Source organism: Camelus bactrianus, chromosome 11 (assembly GCF_048773025.1).
Source record: "Camelus bactrianus isolate YW-2024 breed Bactrian camel chromosome 11, ASM4877302v1, whole genome shotgun sequence".
NCBI lineage: Eukaryota > Metazoa > Chordata > Mammalia > Artiodactyla > Camelidae > Camelus > Camelus bactrianus.
Genome location: NC_133549.1, coordinates 247,311 through 274,554, shown reverse-complemented (window position 1 = coordinate 274,554; position 27,244 = coordinate 247,311). Strand labels below are relative to the sequence as shown.

At 44.1% G+C, this 27,244-nt stretch overlaps 1 protein-coding gene and 1 pseudogene across 1 annotated transcript in view; both read right to left on the bottom strand.

Annotated features, from left to right (window-relative positions):
• Positions 1-4,846: 4,846 nt before the first annotated feature.
• Positions 4,847-11,624, bottom strand: LOC141579008 (large ribosomal subunit protein uL6-like; annotated as a pseudogene).
• A 6,278-nt stretch (positions 11,625-17,902) lies between these two features.
• Positions 17,903-27,244, bottom strand: part of LOC105072437 (uncharacterized) — a 75,585-nt gene continuing 66,243 nt past the window's right edge. The window contains exon 3 of the mRNA XM_074373125.1: positions 17,903-24,138. Within this exon, the coding sequence (XP_074229226.1) occupies positions 22,523-23,821 (1,299 nt within the window). The 5' untranslated portion in view covers positions 23,822-24,138 and the 3' untranslated portion in view covers positions 17,903-22,522. The remainder of the gene's footprint in view (positions 24,139-27,244) is intronic.

Genomic DNA, 27,244 nt, shown 5'->3' with positions numbered 1-27,244 from the left:
AAATAAGCTTTCCTTCTATGGATCATTCAGATCCAAAAGGAAGCTCAACATTATCAACCAGTCCAAGCCTGGAGTTAGGGGAAAACAAAAAAACAAAAAAACAAAAAAACACAAAAACAGGCCTGCCTTGACTGTCTCTCCAGAAGCAGCTCTGTGGCAATGCCTTTATTTAATTGTAAGACATCAACCCCCCTCTCCATCTTATCCTAGATTCCATCATTTGTTTTGCTTTGAGACATTTGGTTGTTCTCCCTTTCCTTCCTAGACTGAGAACTGAGATGAGTCTGCAGGCCATCTGGACCCACCAGAAGGACAGGTGTGGGGATCTTAATAGGGCTGTGCTCCCTCTTCCCACTGAATCTGAAGCCACCCTGGGAAGTTCCTCCTGGTAAGAATATAATAATGATGAAATGACTATTCTATTCATTCAGCACATATTTACTGAGCACCTGTTAGGTGCCAAGCATTGTTTTAAATGTTTTATGTGTGCTCATTCAGTCCTCATGACAATTCTATGAGGTAGGTCCTGGTATTACCTCCACTTTACAGGTCAGAAAAGGGAGCTGCCTGCTGAGAGGTTAAATGACTTGCTCAAGGCACTGGTGGTGGAAAATGGTCCAGCCCAGGCTCCTGACTGCTATGCTGGCTCATTCCAGTGACACAGGTTATGGAACTCATTATCCTGTCTCAGAAAGCACTGACTCACCACCTCCCATCTCTCACATCCCAACCCTTGCTTTGCTGAGTGTTTCAGGGGGATCATTCATGGGCAGATGGAAATCTGTGTGTGTGTATGTGTGTGTGTAAGTCCATGTGTGGGTGGTGACATACACCATCTTATGCAGAGCTCTCCCTTGAGCCTGGAAAGGGGTTCCCATTCATAATACAGTTGAAAACAGAACCTGAACCTCTTCACCTTGCCTGGCTCCCCATTACTATTTCCACAAACAGAAATGGGAAAGCCACTAACATACCTATCTGGCAAGGCTAGGAACCCTCTCCCTGGGCCTGAGCTGCCCCTCAGAACCAGAACCTTCTACTTGGCAGGGGCTCCAGTGAGCAAGAACAATTATCAAGTACCTGAATGAACACAAGGAGTTCAAAGATGAATTCATACAAATGTAGATGTTTGGGGGAAAAGAGGCCAGAGTCTGTGAAGCCACAAGTAGGGCTCCCAAGTTCCCATTTTGTGTCTTCTTATCCTCTAGCCTTCCACTCCCTCTTTTCCTCTCCAACCCCCTTGCCTTCCTGAATCAAAACCAACCATACTTTACTTTGATTGATCCATCCTAGCTCCAAAGTAGAAACACGTGATAAGGGTTTAAGCACCAGCCTTTCCTACAGAATTTGCATGTTAATGGCAATTACTGGCCTAATGCTGAAAGGATAAACCTGAGCAGGTGGAACTAGCCTGTCAGTCAGCAGGAGGGAGAGGATTTGGGCAAGGAAGGGGCAGGCCCAGGCTGCGGGGGGAGGACAGGGGGAATAGCACTCCCACCTCCCTCTTTCCCTTCCCCTTCATTGACCTTGAGGTTCTGCATCTGTAATGGGATAATACAACCCAATCTGGCAAGGTGGTGATGACACTTTACTCATGTCATTTATGAGCAAGTTCTTGGTACTAAGTAGTGGTCGGTTAATTGTGACTTTTCATCTTGGCCTGGCTGATAATTGAAATGGGCACAACCTTAGCATGAGGTTGAAACTCCTTTAACTCAGTCTTCTTAGCCTTCCCACATGCTTTAGGATGCCCTGGTCCTGTCATGAGACAGAGAGCTTCATCTTCAAGATCTAAAGTTGTATGGAAAGAGTATCCAGGTGTTGGTTGTGAGGTAAGAGCCTTGTCAAAGCCGGCCACCATGATGGAGGGGAAGTGTCCTGTATGGGGTGCTGTGACACAGGAAGGGCAGGGCTTTGGAGCTAGGCCCCTCTGAATAAGATCCACTGTGCATTGCTTGCTGGCCCCTGAAGACCTTAATTAGCACTTCTGAGACCCAGGATTCTCACTTGTAGAATGGGCTCAGAAAGAAACCCTGCTTCACAGGGGTTCTGTGAGGCTTAAAAGAAATGACAGTTCAAAAGTGTTTTGCATAGAGTTGGTGCTCAATAAATGGTAGCATCCTCTTCTCCTTGTCAAATATAGAAGTGTAAAGAGATGTTTTAAGAATTCTCAATATTTTGGCTTCTGGCCTTGGCAGTTCAAGATGGCAGCCTGTGCCCCAGCTGGACTTGTTATTGTCATTGTGTTTTCCTTCCTTCCCATCAGCAGAAACTGGTGCATGTTTCCACACCCCTGACAGCTGGCAGGGAGGGGAGGGTCACATGAGGACCATCTGCTCCTTGCTCTACTGCAGAAGGGCACTGGCCAGCCATGTTTAATGTTCAAGGCTCTCCAACCTGTCAGATCCCTCAGGTTTAGACCTTAATTCCTGATGCTGTCAGTGGAGGACGGGGCAGGAAAGCTGGATCCCGCACCACTGCCACTTGTGCCCAGCACTTACCAGGTTTCACGAGGGGAACTGGAGAGGAGCCTGGGCCCTGCGCTCATGCCAGAGCTCACATCCCAAGCTCAGAGACTTTAGACAAGATGCCTAACCTCCCTGTGTCTCAGCTCACTCATCTTTAAAACAGAAGTAACAGAGATGAAAGTAAATTCCTCCTATGATGTTTTTTATGAAGACTGTTATGCAGGCAAAGTGCTTCATCTGGTGCCTGGAAATGGTCAATAGTTAATGAATGTTAGCTGTTTTCTTATGTTACTCATATCATCTCCCTTGATCCCCATGAGCCGCCCAGGGGTTAAGAAGGACATACGTGGTGTATTCCTTTTCTAGAAAATAAACCAAGACTGAAAGTTTCATGCTCAGGGAGTCCACAGGAAGGAGTGGCTGAGCCTGGATCCCTGCAAGACTCTGCATGACAACAGTGTCCACACCACTACTTGATTGTGTCCAAACACTGTTCCACAGGCCTGCCTGCATGGGAAAATGCAGATTCTTGGTCTCCTTCTCAGATCTACTGAGTCAGAATCTCCAAGACCAGAGCCTGGAAATCTGCCTTTGTAAAGTGCCTCTTAAGGAATTCCAATGTCCATTTGCTATTGGGGTGGCCATCTTCATCGCTGGGCACAATGCTCACTGTGTCAATGCAGGGCAGGGGGACAGGACAGGCGCTCCTGAAATAACAAACAGCATCACAGCCAGCAGCCCAGGTGGACAGTGCTGCCTGCACATTAAGTAGGAGCTTACTGAGATTTGTGTGGAGATGGTTACCTTAATGCACACCAACTTTTTTACAGGTCACTGATTTCTTTCTAGATTAAATAATTTCATTACACATTTTGGGCTCTGTAGAGATAGTACATTTGTGTTGAATTGAAACATTCTTGTCAAGATATTATGCTTGGCCTGGGCACACCTAATCCACAGAAGGTTACCAAAAACCAATGTGGCCCCCTGCAAAGGGCCCCTGGGACACAGCTGATCCAAAAATGGCCCTGTACCACACCCTCCACAGCCCATTCTCCCTGTGAAGGTAGAGGCACCTGTCCCCAGAGGAAAATTGCATTCACCCCACACTTCCTCTGACTTTGATCTGACCTAGTTGAGAGGACTAGAGCCTTGGGGGACTTCTGGAAATACAGGGGCCCAAATTCAGAGGGTGGCACTGATTTTGAAGAGCTACAATTGCCACCAAGTAACCTCATGTCCCAGAATGCTAAGGGAACACATTGTTTTCCTTCTTCCATCACCCAGAACCAGGAGTTGATTCTTCAAAGACACACCCATAGGAAGGTCATCAGGGGTAATGAGCCTGGCAGGTGAGGAAGGTGCCTATTTATGATGACTTCCCATCGGGAAAACTCCAGGAAAGTCCCCATTTCAAAATCATTTGCAAGCCTGTCATATTTTCCCTCCCAAATGTATTCAATCAGCAATACAAGCACATCCTCTTGGACAAGTGCTGGGCTAGAGACCTGAAATACACTTTAAACCAAGGCATAGACTCTGCTCCAAGGTGGCTAAGTGTTTGTTATAACACAACACAGGAAAAGCTGTTGTTGTCAAAGGACCAAGGTAATTAAAATCATAACCTGTACCCCTCCCAGAGTTCCTATAATCAGTGTCCTTCATTCTGACCCTGATGCCCCTTCAGGATACACAGGATTTTAGCAGAGCTCCACAGGGGAAAGCAGACTCAGTGCTCAAGGGACAGGAGACAGTGTGGACCCACCTTGGCTGTGCTGAGCAGGAGATCTTCCCTTTCAGTGACTCCCACTGAGACCTACTGCCACCTTTAATTGACCCCTAGGGACTCAGGGACAATCCCACAGTCCTGTGAGCAGACCACTTGCACACAATGATCTATATCACATACACAAAAGACAATATATTTTAAAATATCTCTACAACATTATACTGATGGTCAATTAAATAGATATTTACAGATGGTTGGAGGGAATGAGGAAGGGACAGAGGTGGACACAAATGGGGGTTGGACACAGAATTATACATGTCTATCTGTCACAAGGGACAACTTGCACTCAGTGGCTCAACTATATTTGTGAATTGTAGTGTATTTACATTAGATCTGAAATGAGATTAAAGAAGAAAAGCAATCTATATACCTTAAAGAAATCCTCAGTTTATAAAACACGTTCTGATGAAGGCTAAATTGGAAAGGACCACTTTTGAATGGAGCAGAGTGTTTGTCATAAACAGTTATACACCTCCCTCTGGTGGCTATGAGGAATGGCATGTGTGCTGCTGGCTCCATGGGATGTCAGACAAACAGGTAACATTCACACACACACAACATCAACCTTTTTTTTTTTCCCAATCAACACAGCTTTTATTGTATCCTTAAGATATTACAACTGAATCTGAGGAGTCATCTGGCATCTTGCTCTTTCTGTACCCAGACAACTTCGATATTATTCATCAGCCTGCTGAACTGTTCTTTTTTCAGAAACATAGATACTATCCAAAAATTTTCTGATATCCTTGTTTTTAACTGTTGTGGCTTGCTGAATCAAAGCAGCTGAATTTGATACCAGTTCAATGTCATTTCCCTCAAGAACTAACTCATCTTTCTGAGCTTGAGATACTGAACAAGCAACACCTGGCCTCATCCAAGCCCTGCAAATGCATTTTTCACCCAAGAAATTTTGAATTTCAATAAGCGAACCATTCTCCTGAATAATGACGTTGATGGGGAAGTGAGCATACACAGACCTCATCTTGTAATGGAAGCCCAGTGTAACACCCTTCATCGTGTTCTGTACATGACTACAGATAGTGTGAACAGTAGCCAGTTCTTTTCTATTTCCCCACCACTTGTCAACCTGGAGCCTCTTTTTCTTTCCAAGGAGACTGAGTTCTACATTGATGTGATTGAAGTCCCTCCTCAGGGTGCCTCTGGGGCCCTTCACAATTACTGTGAGTCCCTTCAAAATGATTTTCTGGAATGTCGATAGTCTGATTGCTGAGAATTGTCTTCATTCTCACAGTAGATGTGGCAGAGAAAGCATCTCAACGTCAGTCTTGCTGTTAGGAGAAACCAAATTCCATAAAATTGAAGTCTTGAGTGTGCCTTCTACTTGAAGTCCTTGTCTTGATCATGACATGACAGGGCATTTCCCAAGGGCAAGGTGTCAGGGAGTGTTGATGAAGCCCCTGAGCTGTGTTGTGGGTCCACAGCAGACAAGGGAAAGGAGGTCGATGTGTCACAGGACCTGTAGGGAGAGAGTGGGAACGTGCTAGGGTCACTTGTGCACATCCCAGCCCTGTGTATCTGGTGCAGAGAAGTTAGCATATCCAAACAAAGATATGCATGGCCCTTTGCTGTTTATATTAACAATAAAATGTAAAAACAGATTAGAAGTGCATCACACAGCATATTTGTCTCATTTCATCTAAAATGATGTACAACTTGAAAAACTGAAATGAGATATATTACTGGTCACTTTTGCACTTAACATGTGTAATTACCCTATCTATTGAAAACTTTAGAAAACATGAATTTCCAAGCTGCATAATGTTCCTTCTGATCCCTTGTCCTTAAAGGACCTGCTTCCATTGCTCCAGCTACCAGTTTCCCCCCAACCATGTTTTGTTTGTCTCTGAAAGTGGAGCCCATCCTGTCACCCCCAGGCAGCTTCTAAATCTAGGATCATTCCCTGAATGTACCGAGCATGATTCCTGTCCATATTCCTAGTATGGCAGGCACTTCCCAGAATGTCTTCTCTCCTTCTGTGGATTCAGAGCTTCTCCCAGACCAGGAAGCTCCTCAATCAGTTCTCAGTCTGCTCTCTGCTCAGTGTTTGACATACAGTAAATATTCAATCATGATTTGAAAATAATTAATCTAAATAAGTTACGCACTGTTTCTGATGTCATATTAAAATTGGAATTAAATCCCAGAAAAGAATCAGGATTTCTTGAAGCAAAAGGATTGATTTGTCATTTAAAATGTTTGCAAACCAGGAACTCACAGCTTTTACCTGTAATTAACAGTATGAACCCCAGGGGTTGACGGGTTGAAGAAATTCTAAAAGCAAAACTACAGAACGTATAAGTGGGTAACTGGTAGGGGATTGGATGGCTCTTGGAGCCTGACTACAGGTCCTGACAGCTTAGCTGCAAGTTTTCCATGACTGGCTGACACTGGAGCATCTCCTTAGAGGTTTGACCAGGTGGGCCCCTTCTCAGAATCAGAAGTCTGACAGGTGTTATATGTGGTTTTACAAGAATTTGGAAGTATGTGAGTGAGCCCCAGGTCCATCATGAGCTACATAGCATCTCAAGCTTCCAAAACTTCCAAGTGGACAAGGGATGTCTGGGCTTCTGTACTGAAGGCATTTTGTTGAGGTGAATTTGGTTTTGCCTTCACACCTGGGTGTGATCAATTCTGGCCAAGTCCTACAAACCAACACTGAGCCTGTGCTCCTAAGCATGAAGGTGGAGCCTCAGCCCAGGCGGCCCTTCCCCTGGGTCCTCTGATCTCTCTTTGTCTGCTCCCAGTTGAATAAGGGGCTTCAGTCTTTTCCCCTCCAGGAAGAGCTCAGCATCTCCTCCTTGTGAGGACCTATGCTGTGTGCATGGGGGCATCCATCTTCAGGCAGAGAAGAGAGAGGTTGCTAACTAAGGCCTCATTCAGTTACCTCTGGCCATGGGACCCCCTGATTTTACCATGATGGACATCATTGGCCCCCCATCCCTTCTTTGTGGTCTTAGGAGAAAGGCAGAGCTGCATCCCCTGCAGAAGCTGAATACAAGGATGACAGTCCTGGGGGATGGACAAGGGGTGGGGCAGTCCATCACTGCTGGGGGAGCCTGAGGGATGGCAGGGCCTGTAAGTACCTCCCAGGATGCCTGGCCTGAGGCTCAGACTTTCCTGCAGCTTCTCCATCACCTGATATGTTTTGGGAAAACTCTTTCTGCTCATCGGAGCTCAAGTGGGTGTCACTGTTGCAAATCAAATTTCCCCTGGGTGGAACATATCCAGGACCCTGCCTTAATGAGATGCCCTGCCTTATTTTTAATTTTTAAAAGTTTAAAATTTAAACCAAAAAACAATGATTATCATTCTATTCATCTGTTACTCAGCCAGACACAACAGGTCACAAGTAATATATTATCACTAATAAGAATAATCAGGAATTGTAAATTCACAAACACCTCAGGAGTGTAGGCATCCCGGCACTGAAGATGAGGGCAGGAAACAGCCTGACTGATACAGCACATCGTTCTGCTCTGGCTCTGGCGCTGTCGCAGGCAGGAGAGCTGGAGCTGGCTCTCCATCCAGAGGGGTTTCCCCAGCGGGTTTTGCAGCAGGTGCTGTCACTCCAAGAAGGGAAACTCTCATCAATAGGACTGCTTTCCCACGTGTCTCCCAAAGCCAGGGGAGCCCTCACAGCTACTCAATGAACTCTCAGTCCATGATTCCACCCCCAGTAAGGCTTCCCAGACTGCAGTCCAGGGGATGAGGATTCTGAGCCTCCTAATTGCTCCTGGTCAGTTCCAGCCTCAGGAGGCTCTGCTTTGTGTGGTCCAGTGCCTTCCCCTCCTCACTCACCCCATCACCTACCCTGCATCCTCCTCACCATCACTCTTTGCCTCTGGGAGTTCCACTTGCTCCAGCTGTGCCAGGAGGAGGTGGGCCTGCTGCTTCAGGTCAGAGCCAGGCATGCTCAGCTATATGTAAGTGAGCACTGTCTTAAAGCATGGAAATTCTGGAGGCTGGTGGAAATCATCTGGGTACTGGAGCAGCCTGGTTCCCAGGATGTAGGACATGGCCCTGGGGGTAGTCAGAAGGCACCAGAGTCAGAGGCCTGGCCTCTCCTTTGAGGCTGGGCTCCCAGGGGCCCTGAAGGGACCTGGGCCTTTTTGCCTTTGGCTCCTGCCCATCCAGACGCTGCCTCTGCTCCACATCCCATCTTACCTGGCAGTCTGGGCAGAGGCAGCCTTGAACACACAGGAGAGGCTGCTGCTAGCCTTCTGAAGGGACAGCCCTTTGTCATTGCTATGACCACCTCCACACCTCTTCAGGACACCTGTCACACTGCTCGGTCCCTCTCCTTGCCCACACCTACTGGATGTGTTCTCTCTGAGTGTAGGAAAGCTGTCTGCTCTTAGCACTGCCATCTCAGGAACACAGTAGCTGCTCTATGACTGTCTGACCCAGGAGGGAACAGACAGGCTCTGTATGCCACCCAGGCTTCCCACGGGCCCTCTCACAGCTCAGAATTTAGCTCCTGCACCTGCCTGCTGTCTAACCCTCCAGAAATCCTGCCTGAATCTCCTCCTGCCTCTGGCACTCACCTCCAATAGGATGCCACAGCTGTCCCCTGAGTCTCACTGGGTCCCCTGAGCACCAGCTAAATCCCCACCATGGAGGCTCCACCAGATGGTAAGCAGGATGCCCTCCACCCCTTGTGTGCTGGGTCCCAGGAAGGAAGTAGGGGGCAGGGCTGGGATGGAGAGGGGATGGCTGTGGGTACTCTCAGGAGCTTAGTCAGTCCTAAGACCTCCTGGATGCCCCTCACAGCACCACAGCCACATCCACAGCTCTGAGGGTCTCCTTTCCTCTTTCCAGGAGAAGCCCTAAGACTTCTGCTCTCAAGCCAGAATCAGAGGATATGTTGGATCCAGTGTTCTTCTCATCCCTCTCCATCCACAAAGCCCACAGCTCCACACAGTCTTTGAGAAAGGGAGTCCCTCCCACTTCATTTAGAGAGACTCACAGTTTCAGCTGGTGCAGGGGTTTACTGTCCTCATCAGTATGAGGAAGGATGCATCCATATCTAGAGGAGACCAGGAAGGTGTCATATGGCCTGTCCTGAGAGCACTACCTGGATGTGATGTCTAGTGTGACAGTGTGACTCCGAGGAGAATAGAAGCCCTGAAGGGCAGGGCTGTGGTCTGCTTGATGCATTAAATGATGGTTGTTCCTAGAAAAGCCCCTGTCCCTTGGTGCCCTTCCTATATATTTGAGGAATGAATGACTGAGCCCACCCAGCCTCATAGCACACATCTGAGTGGGCCTGGGACCCCACTTGTCCCTCCAAGGGATCGCTACTCTCACTCTCCTAGGACAGGGACAGCTAATGGCATCACAAATCCCCTTTGAAATGGGAAAACCATTCCACCAAAGGCCAAAGTCCCAGTGACACAGGAGGCAGAGGCTTCCTCATGGGCAGGATAATGACAAATTAGCACAACCACAGAATCTCCAGCTGACTTTTCCAGGGTCCAGGGCCCCTGAAAGCACTTTCCATGAAGGGCCCCTTTGTTCCTACCCTCCTAGGGCCTGATCCTCTCTTGACCCCAGTGTGCAAAAGGGTAAACAGAGGCTCAGAGAGGTAAAGTGACAATCCCACATGTCACTGCAGTTAGGTGCCCCAGTCACCAGTGTCCCATGAGAGTAAATTACTCACTGTTGGAACACAAGGCCCAGCACATGCTGGGTCATAGCAAAACCTCTATAGGTGCCCAGCAATGTTTTCAGGTAGGAGGGGTTGTCGCCCAGGATGGCAGTCACCAGGTTTGCCACTAGCTTCTCCAGCCTGTGTCGCTGAAGTCTCCACACCCTGTAGGTCTCATCCCTGGTCCCTGATGGTATATCTTACTTCTGGGGAGGAAAGAGGAGAGTCATGAGTCAGAGGCAGCACCAGGGACCCCCAGGGGGTTGGGGCTGGAGTTCAGACTGAATCCTCAAGCCTCAAGTTCTTGTGCCTGAGGTGGAATACGGGAGCCCTGAGCAGACTCAAGGTTCTCGGCATCAACAGTACAAGGGGCGGTGGACGATGATTAAATGCATTAGTGTCTCAAATCATTGTGTCAGCACCACAGTGACATCACATCCCTGCATCAACTACCTCATCCCTGTAACTGCTGTCACAGCATCCCATTGTAGAGATGAGAACACAGAGGTTGATCTTGGGGTGGGAGGGAACAGAATTGTCAGGGTAATGTGGACACATGGAGACAGAGAATAAACAGGACAATCTATAGAAGATGCAGAAACACCCTTGACTTAACATGAACTGAAATTCTGTCAAAGTGTCTTTCTGAGATTCTGACTTATATTTGGGCACTGACTTTGCATCTGGCCAAGGCAGGGCCTGGGCTGTGAGGGCAGATGGGAGAGATGGGGCATCAGATTCCTTGGCCAGCAGGTCTCAAAGAGGGAGCCCAGGGGAGGAGCAGGGCAGCTCTGTTACCTGGGGCTTCCTGGGTGTGGCATCTCCTCCCTTTCAATCACCTTGATACTATTCTGTGTTCTGTTGGTGTCATGGGGCACCTGCCCCTCTTGCAGGGAGATGGAGCAGGGGACTCCATGGACCAGGTCCTGTCCCATCTCCTGTGTGTAGTCCTGCAAACACAGTGCCCAGCAGCTGGGCAGAAACCTCAGAGCCATGTCTCGCTGTCTTCCTGGTCCTCATATCCATAAGATATCTCCCCTCCAGTCACACACACTCAACTTTCTGTACAAACATCCATCAGGGACAAAAAAGCAGACAACCCTAGGGCATTGGACTCCCATTGGCATGGGTAAGAGGTCCCTCAGGATTCCTCTTCCCCCCTGCCAGCCCTGTCTTTGTGTGTGGTCATGACAGGACTATCAGGTACAACAAGTTCCTGCCAGATGGGACAATTCCCCTCAGGTCCCCCTTCCCCCACATGGAGATGAGGGGAAGTGGGCCTGACCAGGGAGGGCTCCCAGAGGTGGCTGTTCCCAGGTTGGCTTGTTCCAGGCCACCTCATATTACCTTACATGACCTCTTCATACTGGACGATGGGCATCGTGCTTGAGAGTTCCACCAACTCCTACAGCTACTGAACAATCTCTCACTCCAGGGTCTCCTGATGGAGAAGCCCTGGGAGACTAGGAATTGGGAAGGGAGCATGTTTCTCCATCAACTGTCTCCAACCAAGTGTGCTGGCTCTGGCACCATCACTAGAATGTGGGTGCCTGGTAGCCAGTTTCCACTTCTGCCGGGGGCTATGGTCAAGGAAGTGATGTCACTTCCTGGGGTCTGCTTCCTGGAACCCCCTCCTCAGACAACACCTCCACACACAGCCCTCTGGGCTGCTGCCTGCTCATGCCCTTCTCCACATAAATCCACATCTTCGACAGTTACAGCTGTCCCGCCCTCTCCACGGCTCCTGGGGAGGGTCTGCATGAAGCTGTGAGGAGACGACCTGGCTTCCAGACTCCACTCCTTGTTCTTACCTGTTCGCCATCCTGGATAAGTCCTGGTTTCTGTCCAGGCCTGTCTGTTTCCCCACCTGCATAATGGGAATGATTCTAGCAGTTTCTTCCAGGGATGTCTCAGCATATGCAGAATAAAAATGGAAAAATGAGGGAGTGGTGTCATATGTAGGAGATGCCTCCTATCCCTTTTTTCTTTCTCTTATGCCCTCCTCCATGTCTGTTTCTCTTCCGGTCCCACCCAATCATCCTTATTCAATGTCATTGAGCACGGTGTCTATGTGTGTGTCTTTGTGTGTGTGTGTGTGTCTAAGCCAGTACTCACTCTCTGTGTGGCCAGCAGAAAACTGCTCCCACATGGGAGGGATGGGCAAGAGCATCCTGACATCTGAGGGCTTCTAATTTCCAAAGCAAACCCAATGAGGGGTTTGAGGTCCTGGCTCAGGGGTCAGAGATCATGACTCAAGGCTATGCAGGTAGCCGGGCTGGAACTTGGATCAAAGACAGTGTGTCTCCACTGTCCACACTCTGTACCACAGTGTTGTGGGCAGAGAAACTGTCCACTTCTCTGGTCAGTCTGTGGGCTGAACTTCTCCAGCTGGACATGCAGTGACCCAGAGACAGATGGGCAGATGATGGCTGTCATCACCAGACTTGAGAATCTCATTTGCTGCTTCCTTTATGTTTCTGTCTTTAAATGCTTCTCCCCAAGACTGAGGCTGGCTGTCAGGCTTTATCCAGGCCTAATCCCAGTAGAACCAGAGGTGAGGTCACTAGGAAAAAGAGGCTTTTACTCAGCTGGACTATCTCAGCTTGCTTTTTGCCCCCTAAGAAGCACTTTTTTCCCAGTGACTTCATTACAAAGTAGTCTCAGTTTTGCCATTTGTTTAGATTCCTTGTATTACTTATATCTTGTAGAATTTATCTTTGTCTGTGTGACTTACTTTGCTTAGAATGACAGTCTCTTGGTTTCCCAGACATAGACCCCAATATTCACAGCAGCACTATTTACAACAGTGAAGACACAGAAGCAACTTAAAAGTCCAAGGACAGATGAATGGGTAAGAAAGATGTCATATGTGCACACGATGAAATACTACTCAGCCATAAAAAATGAAATAATATCATTTCCAGTAACATGGATGGACATGACTTTGAACATACTAAGTGAAGTAAGTCAGACAAAGGCAAATATATCACTGGTATGTGGAGTCTAAAAAAATGATCCACATGAACTTATTTATAAAACAGAAACAAACTCACACACATAGAAAACAAACTATGGTTACCAGGATGGGAAGTGTTGGTGAAGAGGGATAAATTAGGAGTGTGGGATTAGCAAGTAGACACGACTATACACAAAACAGATAAACAAGGACCAATTTATAGTACAGGGAATTATATTCAGTAACTATTAATAACCTATAATGACAAGAATATGAAGAAGAATATATATACATGTATATGAATCACTATCTATACAGCAGGATCTAATACAACACTGTAAATCCAATGCACTTCAATAAGCCATGGGGACAGAGAGGGCACAGGGATCCCAGAGGAAATAGAGCTGCCCAGCCCTGATGGGGGTGGGGCTAAAGAATGATGAAGGGAGGGGACCTTCAGGCAGAAGGTCTCCTGAAGAGAATGAATGGGGAGCCATGAACCCTTTCATGCTGGAATCCTCCGATGGGATTGATGGCTCAGCTTGTAAGGACCATGCTGCCAAGTCACAAGGAAAATTGACCAGAAGAGATGAGGAGGGTAGGTGTGTTCCTCCCTGGGAGTCTGGCACAGGAACAGACAAGAGGGAGGGAGTGTGAATGAGGCCAGGCCCAGGCCCTGAGGTCAAGGAGAAGGGGAAGGATCAGAGGGCGCTGGTGGAGGAGAGGTGACAGGATCTGGTGATCATTTAGCCCAGAAGTAGAAGGAGACAATCCCCAGATTTCAGGCAGAGGAAACTGGGAGGATGGTGCTGACATTTCCCACACACAAAACAGAGAAAGAATGGGCTTGAAGGAAGGATGATGACTTTCCTTTTGGACATGATGCTAAAGTGTCTTCAGGCCTCTGACTCTGAGTCCAGCTGCCTCGTGTTACTGGGAACTTTTAGAAATGCAATTTCTCAGGCCCTACCCCAGACCTCCTAGATCAGGAACCCTGTGGGTGGGTGGGGCCAGCAATCTGGGTGTTACCAAACCCTCCAGCCCTCCCAGGAAGGGTGTGCTGGTCAGTGTTTAACAACTCATTCCTGGGGAGAGGGTAGGAGCCCTGATTTTAGTGTCTGCCAATTCAGTGGTGGGAACCATCCCACCACAGTTGACTTCTAGCCACTCATCTGACTTCAGACCGAGTTGAGAAGAGACACAGCAATTGTCACCCTCAGGCAGCATGGTAGCTCCAGGTGGTTGTGCTGTGAACCTGGGGCCCCAGAACCACTGATGGAGCCAATTGCTTGAACGTATCTACTAGGCAGGTAGATGTGTGGGTGTAAAGCTGAAGGGAGGACTTGCGGTGCAGGAAGTGTTCTGGAGATGTCAGCGGAGATACAAGCTCTGACCAGGTAAACACAGGGACAGAAACATGAGTAATGATTCTTGGTTCCTGCCCTTAAGGAGTGTGCAGTCACTTAGAAAGAGAAATAACCAACCATTCCAGAGAGAATGACATTAGTGTCAAGGGGGTGAGCCCCTCAACCTGAGAAGTTTCCTGGAGGAGGTGGCAGGACCTGGGTTTTCAAACACAGGAAGGACATTAGGCAGGTGGAGAAGAGGGAGGCCAGTGTCCCAGGCAGAAGGGAAGGGAGAGGAGAGAAAAGAGCCAATAATGTCCAGGGGCTGCATGTGGGTGAGCACGGCTGATGGGAGGGGTGAGCACTGCTATGACAGAGGGGAGGCCAGGGAAGTCAGGTCCAGGAGGGAACTGGGCTCAGAGAAAAGGAAGTTAAACTTCATTTTGGAACCTATGAGGAATTGGTAAAGTATTGGAAGGAGTGGTGCCTATGATCAAAACTGAAAGGTCATGCTACCTCCTTAATCATCATGCTCTATTTGCTATGAAATTTCTTCTGCTTCTCAAACACATCAAGCTATTTGTCACTACCAGCCTCTTTGTGTGCACTTCTTTCTTCCTAGGACCCTCACACTTGCTCACCTCTGGGTTGACTTCAATAAGTTGCTGCCCAAGTGTCACCTCCGCCGAGGGACCCTCAGGGCCATGACATGAGTTAGAACAGGCCCCTCATTTCTCTCCATCACAGAACCTCCTCCAGCTCCTTGTGAGAGATGGCATGAACCACAAACTATAAGGATCTTAGTGGTTTCTGTGGCTGAGTTTAAAATGTGTGCATTTCAACTCCAATGCCAAATGGAAAAACCAACTGTTATCCCACAATGAAAAAAAAATTTTAATTGTGTTTAATGGCATTGAACTTTGCTCTCAGGGCCCTATTCTAATGTTCTCCCCGCTCAGGATACTTAGGCTAAGTTAGTAGGTTTTCCAGATCCTTTAAACATTCTCTGTCCAGTTCAAAGTTTGACTACAGTTTTAACAAATACCCTCAGTTACTCATGGTGTCTTCATATTCCCCTTCCCTTGTCTTCCTTTTCAATAGGCCCTGGGCACAGGGAAAGCTCACACACCACAACCCTTGGAAGGGGGACTGGAGAGGGGAGAGGCCTGTTGCAATGCTTCTGGATGCCAGCCTTTAACCTCTGACAGCTTCAGTTGCAGTGAGGAGGGGCAGGGCTTCCAAAGTTAAACACAGAATTACCAATTGATCCAGCAATTCCGCCTGTAGAACTAAATTTCCAAAAGAATTCTAACCAGGGTCCATGTTCACAGTAGCATTATTCTCAACAGCCTAAAGGGGCAAGCAACATGTGTCCATCTGCAAATGAATGGGGGAAACAAATGTGGTGAATACACACAATGGAATATTATCCCACCTTGAAAACAAATTCAGTTCTAAAGTTAGGGTTAGCAGGGGGTAATGTGGGCAGAAAGGTATAAGCTGGGTATTGAAATTTGCTTCTCTTGGGGAATAATGGAAATGTTGGCTATCTTGATTGTGGTAGTTGTTTCAATGCTATATACATCTAGCAAAATTCATCAAATTATACACCTGAAAGAAGTGTCATTTACTGTTCAGGAATCTACCACAATAAAGGTCTTAAAAAAAAAAAAAGAAAGAAAGAAAATCAATGTAATGGCAATGCAAAAAGGAAAAAAATAGGATTTAAGTTCTGATACCTGCTAGAACATGGATGAATCTTGAAGATGTTACACTAAGCAAAGTATGCCAGACACGAAAGGCAAAACAGTGCATGATTCTGTTGCTGGTGGATGTAACTGGTGTTCCAGGTTCTTGTCCTGTCCCAAAAGGAATTCAGAGACAAGACACAGTGGTTAAAAAAGTCAAGTGAGAATTTATTAAAGGACGGATAGCACACTCTCAAGGCGAGAGTGGGCAGGCTCAGGTGAGGGGCTGCCCTGAGTTTCTTTGGCAAGTTGGTTACATAGGGTGTAAAAATGCCAAATATTTATTAGGGAGGGAAGGGCCTGGGGTCATAATCCCTGATTTTTACCCCAACTCCACCTTCCCAAAGGGAGGAGGGATTTTTATCCTAATTTAGTCTGGGTGGGAAATGTCATAGAGTCAATGAATGATGGGTACTTCTAATCTTGCAAAGTTAATTTTATTGAAATGTGGGGAAAATGTGCAAAAGATTTCAGACACTGGAAATTTCTGCCTTTCCTTTCTTTTATTGACCTCTGAAGGTGTGACCACTTATTAGCCTAGAGGTTCCTGCTTTTCTTTCTCTGTCCAGGGACCCCTGGTGCTTATATGTTGTATGGTTTCATGCATTTGGCCTGTGGCCCTCCTTTCTGCCCAAATCTGCCATTTGTTCTGTGTCTTTCTCTGCTCTTATCTAGCTATGAGCCTGCTTTAACATCACTGCAGGACTTCTCACTTACATGAGCATCAGCAGGGAAGGAGCAGATGGCTAGAGCCCTCAGGACCCCCCAGCCAGGCCTGTGAGCACTGGGCTGGAGGAGGTGGCACAGTCCTTGCCCCATGCCCACAGTGGGAGTTGTGATGGGCTTCTAATGCATTTTACACCCAAGTATTCTCCAGAGCAGTGTTTTTTCCCCACAGCCCTGTCCAGGGCATGAGTTAGGGGCCACACACAGTTTGGGATGGGAGGTGAGGGGCTGACCACTGGTAGTGGTGCTCAAGATGGGCCGGTAGCCTCGTGATCCACATTTCATAGTGGGGCCAGGGTAGGTTCTGGGTGCATCTTAATCAACTATTTGCAGCAGCCCCTACCCATTTCTGACATTGCCCTGACACACCGGGGAGCCACATCCAGGCAGGCCCTGTGTAACCAGGGATTCTCCACCCCACTGATATGGGCCTGGTGCCCAGAGCAGGGTTCCTGAATATGGGCAGCCCTAGGTGATCTACCCTTGTCTAGCTGGATGGGGGATCTTGTACCTGAAGATTGTAGCTGGAAAACCTCAATGAGATGAGCTCCAGGCAGTGGCAGAGAATAGCCTTGAGCCTCCCTGACCCACCCCCATTTCTGTGGACTCCTCACCCAGCCTCAAGGCCTCCCCATCCCCCAGAGATGTCCTCAGCAAATGGAGTTCAGCTCCATCTTTCCTGTTACATTTTTGTTCCTGGAAACTTTGCCTATTAAGTGTGAATCTCATGGATTTTGCAAATAAAGTAGGCTGTCAGGAATGAAGCTGTTGTCACAGGGCCCAGAATTAGAGAAATGGTTAAACTGAATCAAACCACTTCAAAGAAAGGGGTGGGACTTCCTGAGGACAAGACTGATAGGAAGTGGGATGGCTGGGGGTCTAGGGGCTCAGGTTGGGGGATGGGATCTGGGAGAAAACAGCACTTGTTCCCTTCATGTCTCTGTGTCACACTCTGGTAATTCTCACAGCATTTCATATTTTTCATTACTATTTGACTTGTTATGATAATTTGTGGTCCCTGATGTTACTATTACAAAAAGATTGCACGTTGAAGTTTCATATGATGGTTAGCATTTTTAAGAAAGAGTATTTTTTTGATTAAGGCAGCTTTTTTTAAGACATAACACTATGGCACACTTTATATACTATAGTGTAAATATAACTTTAATATGACTGGAAAGACCAAAAAAATTATGACTCATTTTACTGTGATATTTACTTTATTGCAGTGGTATAAATCCAAGCCTACAATAACTCTGAGATATGCTTGTAACAGTCTTGTTATGTGACAGTCTAAGTCCTATAGATTGAGTTTGCCACTTTCAGATTGCCTTAGCTATTATTGGTCACTAAATCTGCATATACATTTTAAATTTGACCAAAAAGAAAAAATGTTGGATGGTGATTAGGGCAGCAATGAATCAACCAATCTGGGGAGAAATCAGCCTTCAAAGTCATTAAAAGTCCTTTTTGTTTTTTAACTTCTCAATTTTGGGATGCAGTGTTTAGATTTCTAGAACTGCTTTAGGCCTGTTATAAATGTAACAGCAATGTAACACAGTATTTATAATGCACATATTTGAATTGTACAACTTGATACAATTTAACAGATGTAAATGTGTAACCATCACAATATAGTGAGCCTACCCATCACCTCCAAGGATCACTGCCCTTTATTGCCTGACATCCTGTGACTTGAAAACAAGTAGTTTTTGTTTCCTTTTACCCAATTTTGTCAGGCAGGAGGGTAAGTCTAGCACATGCTACCCTAGGCAGAAAGGATACAATTGTCCTGGTATCACTTATTTTTTCTATTTGTTGATCACACACAAAAATATGATTTTTATAGTCAGTTTGCTAAATTCACTTATTTCTAATAACTCTTCCATAGACTTTATTGACTTTTTTACTAATACAATGATATCACCTGAAAATAAGGAGTTTTAATTCAATCTTAAAAGTTTTTATGCCATTTTTTGATTTTTTGTCCTTTCTAACCTGACCAAGATAGAGCTTTCAGTCCAATGTTGAATAGACTTTGTGGTGACAAGACTTCCTGTTTCATTATTAATATCAGGAAGAAGTAGTCCAGTATTTATCTGCTTAGGATGATTTTTTTTTTTTTAGTGAAATTTCCTTTCATCCCTAGTTTAGTTTTTTTCAATCATGAAGGTGTGTAAAGTGTTCTAAAAGATGTTTTCTGAATCTACTGAGATGCTAACATGGCTTCACTTGCCTTTTTCTACTTATGTGTTAGCTACGTCAATTAGCTTAAATGTTCACACATTTACTTTGAAATGACTTCAAACTTTAAGTCATAAGCAGTGCACAAAAACAGATTTCCCAAACTGTGCACTGCATTTCCTCCATGCCTCTAGCACACTTGCTTGCAATCTTAAACCTATACACACACTCACACATATTCCTCTTTCTCTGATGCATTTGAAAAAAAACAGCAGACATGGGACTCTATTTCCCCTAAATACTGGAGTGTGTATTCCCCCCCAAAAACACTTGCTTACTGAACCAAATCAAGAAATAGACATTATCATTCAATCCATAAACTATGAATTATGCCAATGGTTCTTTCCTTTTTGTTTCCTTGTTAAGATTCTTCAGCCTCCTCCAATCTGGAAGTCTTTTCCTTTTATGTCCTTGCCAATTTAAACATAGGCTTTCCATTCTGTGAAAGAACCTTTCAAGTGGGTTCATCTAATGTTTCCTCATGATCACACTCTGGCCACGCATCCTTAGCAGGAATATAGCATGAGTGATGCTGGCTCTTTTCAGTGCATCTCATCAGGGAGTACAACACACTGACTTGCTCTGCCACTGGTGAAGTGAACTTTGATCATCTGATTATGTTGTTCTCTGACAGGCTTATCATAAAGTTACTGTTTTCACCTCTGTAGCTGATCAGTATTTTGTGGGGAAATATTTGGAGATTATGCCAACATCCTGTCCATCAAACCTCTACCCACAAACTCTAGCCTGTGTTGTCAACTACTTACTGAATCAACCACCAGTATGACGGTTACCACATTGTGTTTTTCTATTGCCATTGTTCCTTCTACATTTATTAGCTGGCATTGTAAAAAGCTTTCCTTCCTTTATGGATTAACATATTTATATCTGTATAAATTAATGTATTCCTGTTTTACCTTCTGCATTATTATGCTGTTAATTTGTTTTGATGTTCAAATTGTGTCAATCTTGGCCAGTGGAAGCTGTACAAGATGGTTCCTTTGTCCTTTTAATGTGCTTCCAATTATTCTTTGACATTGTATTGTCTAACAGATAAGATGATTCAGGATCATCTTGTATTTCTCCCCATCTCTGACTTTCAATAAACCATACCTTCAGAGACCTCATTGTTTATTGGTGGGAGAATAGTACTTAAAATTAACAACCTGGCACCTGGTGTGCTCAACCTTATGGGGGTGTCACTGTGTTTAGGCCCTCTCAGCACACAGATCCAAAACACACATCCATAAGCAATACTTTATTTGTGTACTTAAAATATGAATTATATTCCAACACTTTAGATTGTTTTCTAGCTTTCCCCTTCTGTGTTTGCAGATACCATCTCCAACAATGAGAAACCTGGCTCTCACCACCCTCAGTACATTTATTTATCTGCCCAGTGTTACCAGCATCTCAGCCATGCTGATCATGTCTTCCAACTGCCCTCAGCACTTCTGATGCAAGGGGGCACATCACCTCCACACCTTTCTCATCCCCCATGTCAGGGCTGTTCTGACTCCCACTCTAGGACAGGAAAGCAGGAGAGAATTGTACATATTGCAAGGGAGAAGGTAGAGTCTGAGAGGAAGGGGAATAGAAGGTCAAATCAAGTGAATTTTAAACATTAAATGCATCCTTTGATTCCTCTAATATCATTTAGTCAAGATATGTGATATGACTGGAATTTTTATTTAATTTCAGGGTTTTGCATCTAAATTCATAAGATAGTGGAATGAACCTTACTTTCCTGAAATATCTTAAGGTTTTGGTATCAGTGTTGTACTAGCTTCATAAAATGAACAGGAAAACTCCTATCCTCCTTTCTCTGGAAGAGCTTATAAAAGCTTGGTACTATTTCTTTAAATATTTGGAATAACTGGAGTGAAGTCATCTGTTCCTGTGAGTTTTCTTTCTGGAAGATTTTCAAAATATGAGTCAGGAATTGTTTGCAGATTTGGTAAGGTACAGTTTACCTCTGGTACGACTCTGCACTGCCACTGAGAGCATGCTGTGTTCACCAAGGGCCCAGCCTGCTGGCAGTTCCTGAATTCTATTCATTTTTCCCTGAGTAAAGAAAATTTTGATAAACTGGCCATGTGTTTGAAGTCTCCTATGTTTCAAAATTTTCACTTCAGCCTTGACTGCCAGATTTCTGCTGGTCTCTGGTTTCTGGTCTCCCTGCACCCTACATCTCCCCTGCCCTGACACCAAGCCATAATCCTCTGACTGAGCCAAGCTCAATATTCAGGCTCCTCCCTGTAGCCAGAATTGGCAGGTGCTCCCATTTTCCCATTTACTTTCTTTCACTCCTCTCCTGAATTTTACCATACCAGCCCTCTCTGCTTTGCAACAACATGTTGCATTTAAATATACTTTCTGTGAACTGCCTTTCTAGTTGTCCTTAGTGAGAGCACTGGTCTGCTGAAAGCTACTGTTGCCTACCAAGTAGTAGAATCTATTTGTGCTCTTTAAAGCTCTGTACTTGACAATGTATATGTTTGTATGTGAATTTTTGCCTTTAAAAAATCATTGTATCACATGTGAGAAGTGGTAAGTATGTGGGGAAATAAAGTTGGGTGCAATAAGTCACTCACATGATGGATGACGGTTGGCCAAACTGGTAAGACACTGGCAGGGCAGAAACCACCTACGTTCTAAACTCAACCACTTCTGCTACAGCTGGTAAGTTGCATTCAAGGCAACCTACCTTGCCCCTTCGATCCACCATTCCAGGACAAGCCACTCAAAATTAGTACACCCCAGAATTATTTTAAAAATCCTGCTGGCAGGCTGCTGTCCTATGTATGTCACAAAGACCAGGTTCTCTCTCTCCACCTGGACATCAGAAAGTCTTCTTGTTGGTGGGTCCCCTGCAAAAACCCTTCCTTGTTTCACATATGCCTGAGCAATAAATCTTTGAATTGTTTACAACTGCCAACTCCAGGTCACATCTAAAACCTTAAGTTGAAAGGAACAGCACACTGGGCAATGGGCCAGACTGTATTTTTACAAAGCAAAGTGCTAAAATGAAAACATTCTCCACATTTCCTAAATTGCTAGACACTTCAATTGAACATCTCTGATGTATGATAAACTTAACTTTAACTTAAAGCTTCCACTTACTTAGAAGTACTTTTCTAATAACTACTATGTGATACCCACTGAGATGCCACTTCAAGTATTTCACACAAGCCCAATAAAATATCACCTCATAGTAAATGTCTTCCTATAATTTCCTATAGCTTGTGCATTTTCCCTGGCCTGTGAGTAAAGACTTCTCTACAAATACTATATATCATTTCTATAAATATTTAGTAAGGTGTGACTTTGGGCAAAATCTGCCCTGTATTCATTCACCAATAGGTTTTCTCCGCTCAGTTGTCTCATATACTACATGGTCCAAATTCCAGTAGAAAATTTTCCAATGTCCAGAATATCTTCATATTATTTTCTCTCCTCTTTAAGTTCTCTGCTCTGTATTGTGAGAACTGATTTTTGACCAAAGGTGTTCTCAAAATCATTATATTAATAGATTTTACTCTCCACTTTGTGTTCTTTGTTCTATAAACTCTGGACTTCACCCAGAGTGATTTCCCTCATTTATATTTATAGAGTTTCTCCTCAAATGTGTTCTCTGATGTACAGTGAGTTTTGAGTTGACATAGAATGATTTTCCACAAACATTACATTCATAGGGTTTCTCCCCTGTGTGTATTCTATGATGTACAGTGAGTCTTGACTTCAGACAGAATGATTTTCCGCATTCATTACATTCATAGGGTTTCTGTATTATGTGAGTTTTCTTATGCGCAGTTAGGGATGACTTCTGACGAAAGTTTTTCCCACATTCATTACATTCAAAAGGTTTCTCTCCTGTGTGTGTCCTCTGATGCTGTGTGAAACTCCTGAAGCTGCATAGAAATCTTCCACATTCAATACATGCATAGGGCTTCTCACCTGTATGAGTTTTCAAATGTTTATTAAGAGTTGACTTCGCAGAGAAGGATTTCCCACATTCGTCACATTCGTAAGGTCTTTCCCCTGTGTGAATTCTTTGATGTACAATGAGGTATGACTTCACATAGAAGGATTTACCACATTCATTACATATAAAGGATTTCTCTCCTGTGTGTATTCTCTGATGCAAAGTGAAGGCTGACCTGTGGCGGAAGTATTTTCCACATGTGTTACATTCATAAGGTTTTTCCCCTGTGTGAGTTCTTTGGTGTATAATGAGGTCTGATTTTCGGAGAAAGGCTTTCCCACATTCACAGCACTCATTGGGCTTCTCCCCTGTGTGTCTTTTCTCATGTAGAGTAAGGGCCGAATTACTTGCGAAGGATTTCCCACATTCAGGGCATTCATATGATTTCTTTCGTTTGTGTGTCCTATGATGTTGGGTGAGAATTGACTTTTCAATGAAGGATCTCCCACATTCCTGACATTCATAAGGTTTCTCCCCTGTATGAATTCTCTGATGTTTAATGAGGTATGAATTCTTATAGAAAGTTTTCCCACATTCATGACATTCCCAGGATTTTTCCTCTGTATGGGTTCTCTGATGTCTTGTGTGGGCTGATTTTTGGTTGAAGGTTTTTCCACATTCATGACATTCATAAGTTTTTTCTCCTGTGTGTATGCTCTGTTGTACACCAAAAATTAGCTTTTCACTGAAACAGTTTCCATATTCATTATATTCAATTATATTGTCAATTGAGTGGGTTCCCTGAATTTGAATGAATTCTGACTTCTGTTTCAAAGGGTGAACACTCTGTTCAAAGAGGATGGATTCCTCTAAGAAATTTCCTCCACATTTATTAAAATCATAGTGATTATCAGCTGGATGTGTTCTTTGGTGAGCAGTAAGAGATGGCATATTGCAGAAGTTTTTTCCACATTCAGTGTACTCACAGATGTTCTGTCCTGTGTAAGTTTTCTTCTGAATAACAGAGAGTGAATTTTCATGGAAAGCTTTCCTACATTCATTGTATTCAAAACGTTGCTTCAAAATTTGAATTTTCTGATGCGGAGCAGAGTCTTCATTAAGAGAGAGGCCATTCCCATTTTTATTACATTCATAAGGTTTCTCTTCAGAATGAGTTCTTTCATGTTTGTCACCATGGAGCCATTTTCTACCTTTGTTAAACTCATCAAACTTGTTTCTTGAATAGTTTCTACTGCTATTAATTAATTCTGAAATATAAATAGAGTGACAAGAAAGATTAGCTGACAAGGATATTGAGAGGAAACAGCATTAGATCTGGGGGAGTTCATCAGTTTAGGTCATGATCTCTCATGCCTAGAATATGACAACAGCATATACACATCCAGTCACATCTTCTCTCCTATTCTACCAAGCAGTAATGAATCAATGCTCTAAAAGCTCCAGTTCAAAAAGGAACAGTACTAAAACCCAAGCTTTAATTGTTTCTACTTCTGGTTCATGAGGAATAAAAATATGCAAACAAGAGCAAAACCCAAGAGTAGACAAACCATTCTTGCCACAGGATCAGACTGCACAGTTCTACCCTAGTTGTGGTATTTTCCCTTTATTTCATCAGCACTGGTCAGCAGTGGACCTCTCCTGAGCATCCAACCCCTTTTCAATGCTTTCTGACTTTTGCCCAAACAAATCTCACCTGATTTAGTATCAGTATTCAATCCTGCTTTCATATACATATTTCAACATCTCTATATACCATGAAAACAAAACCTTAAGGGATAAAATTCTAAACCTGGTTCCAGAAATTTCATTTACCTTTACTTTAAGATTTTTGGTTATGCAGGACTATTTTTACTGTTCTGCTATCTACAATACTCTACTTCCTTGAGTTCAATGTCCTAAGAACTGATAATACATATTTTTTAAAACATATCACTGAGACAAACATATCATTATATCTGGATTCAGATCAGAATCACACCATCATTTTACAAATCTAGAATAAATATATTTTTTCCAGGTAAGCCCAGCTGTTTGTCCCCCATAAATTGCTCTTTCTCATCCACTGTCACCCACTCTTAGCTGTTCCTCTGGTCCTGCCTCCTCTATGTGTTCCAGACCAGCCACCTTCAGATGTACAGACATATGGAACTCTCTGGTTCTGGTATGTTGGGCAAACAGGATGTGTTGAGTTACAGATGTTTTACTGGTTGTAGGTTGAAGGGGAGAGACAAAATGAATATCTCACACTGCCATGATGCTGACATCACTCAAAGGGGTAATTTTTAAGAACAGCTTTATGTTATTTTGTGGCTACTACATCAGAATATATGGCAAAAATCAATTTGGCATAAGTCCTAGAGATGGTCGTCCCAATCAGGGAAAGAAGTGTTTGTAGTAAAACCTTAGCATCCATATCTAGAATCTTACACTACTGGAAAGAACAAGCCCCCATGATGGATAGTTTTTGCTTGTATGGACTTTAAAAGGCTTAGAAATTATTTTTACCTGAGGGAAGGCAGTATACCAAGAAGACACCATGACCAGGGCAGTCTCCAGATGGAGATACACTTCAGGAGATGCCTTTTGGAAGAGTAATGCTATTTGCTAATGAGCAAGTGAGTTAAAATGAGCTAATGAGTTACAATCTGATGTCTGACCCATCAGAGGTTCATATGGATCTCTAGGCTGTTGTACCCACCTTCAGGGTTTCAACTTGTGATCTGTGACTGACAAGATGAAAAAGACTTTTAAAAAGAAAACCCTGAAAGTAAAGCCTTGCTGGCCAGCAAAATAATCATCTAATGCCTGGAGTCACAGAAGTCTTCCCTAACTGCCTTCTCTGCTCTGGCCTTAAGTTTTGCCAATCTGAAAGCAGGTGTGATCATCCTGCTCAATGGCAGCACTCTGACAAGGCTGAGAAACATCCCTGTGATGCTATAAGCTATGGAAACACCATGGATCCTGGCAGAACTGTCTGCATCACTTGTTACCTTGCTAAAGGCTTATTCTAATAGCCTGTACAACCAAGATTACAAAAGCTGCCTGAATTTTTAGTTTCTGATTCTTGTGGAAGGCACAAGGTAGTGGGCAGGGCCACCCATTTCTGGGAGAGTGTATCAAATCTGGATTTAACCCCTCTTAGAGGATATCTCACCACTGTTGACTTTTCAACAATAAGGAAGAATGAATCTGATTCTATTTTCCTCACCCACTTCTTGGTATACACACCTCAGCAAGGCAGTCATAGTATTAAATACTGCTGTCTTCAGAATGGGATGGTCTCCGGGTTACTAAGTGGGTATGATGAGGACAAAAAAGCTGTGTGTGGGGAGGGGGCATAGATCTGTTTTGAAATTTCTGAAAATTCAAGATCTCATCCTGACTCTGGTGACATCCTTGGTGTAAAGCTGGAAACAATAGTCTTTTTTCTGCCTGAAGAAATTTATTTATATGCTAAAATGTTAGAGAGAACTCAGGATCCTCCAAGGGAACAAAGGTTTTTTTTATCTCCTTTAAAAAGAGGACAGAGGAGAGCTACCTCTCTCTCTTCTATAGAAACATGGCCAGGTTCATTTTATCAGTGTTCTTCACCTGCAATACTAACTTTGCATGTATGTGTTGGACATTTGGCTTCTGTCTCATTGCACCAAGAGTAAGATATTAAGGTATGTCAGAATCACACAGTTATTACCTGTCTTTAAGTAAAGAATAATTCATCTGTACTGTTCCAGAAACTACATGTATTTTATTTATGATAATATTAACAAAGATAAATATTAAAAACTTAACAATCTGAAACTTTAAATCTCCACAAAGAGATAACTTCAGACCCAAATGGCTTTGTTGGTAAAATCTTCCAAACATTAAAGAAAAAACACAATCTTATATAAAATCATCCACAGAATTGAAAAATGTGAAACAATGCTCAACTCATCTTATGAAAATGAAAATAATATAGCCTTCAACCCCAAACGTGGAAAGTTTCCAACAAGGAGAATTACAGGATAACATCTCCATGGACACACACAAAAAAATCAAATTCAGTAATCATAAAAACAATATATTATGATCAAAGATGATGTATTTCAGAAATATCAGATTGGTTTAACATTTGAAAATTAAGACTACTCACCATAATCACATAATAAATAAGGAAAGCCATATGGTTATCTCACTACATGCAAAAAAAAAAGCATTTGGGCAATTTCAATATTCATAATTGTTTAAAAAGTCTTAGCAAACAAGGAATGGAAGAAAACTTCCTCAAAAAATCAAGGGCATTTACAGAAATCTTTCAGTTAACATCAAAATTAATGGTAACATACTGAATATTTTTTCCCTGAGGTCAGAAAC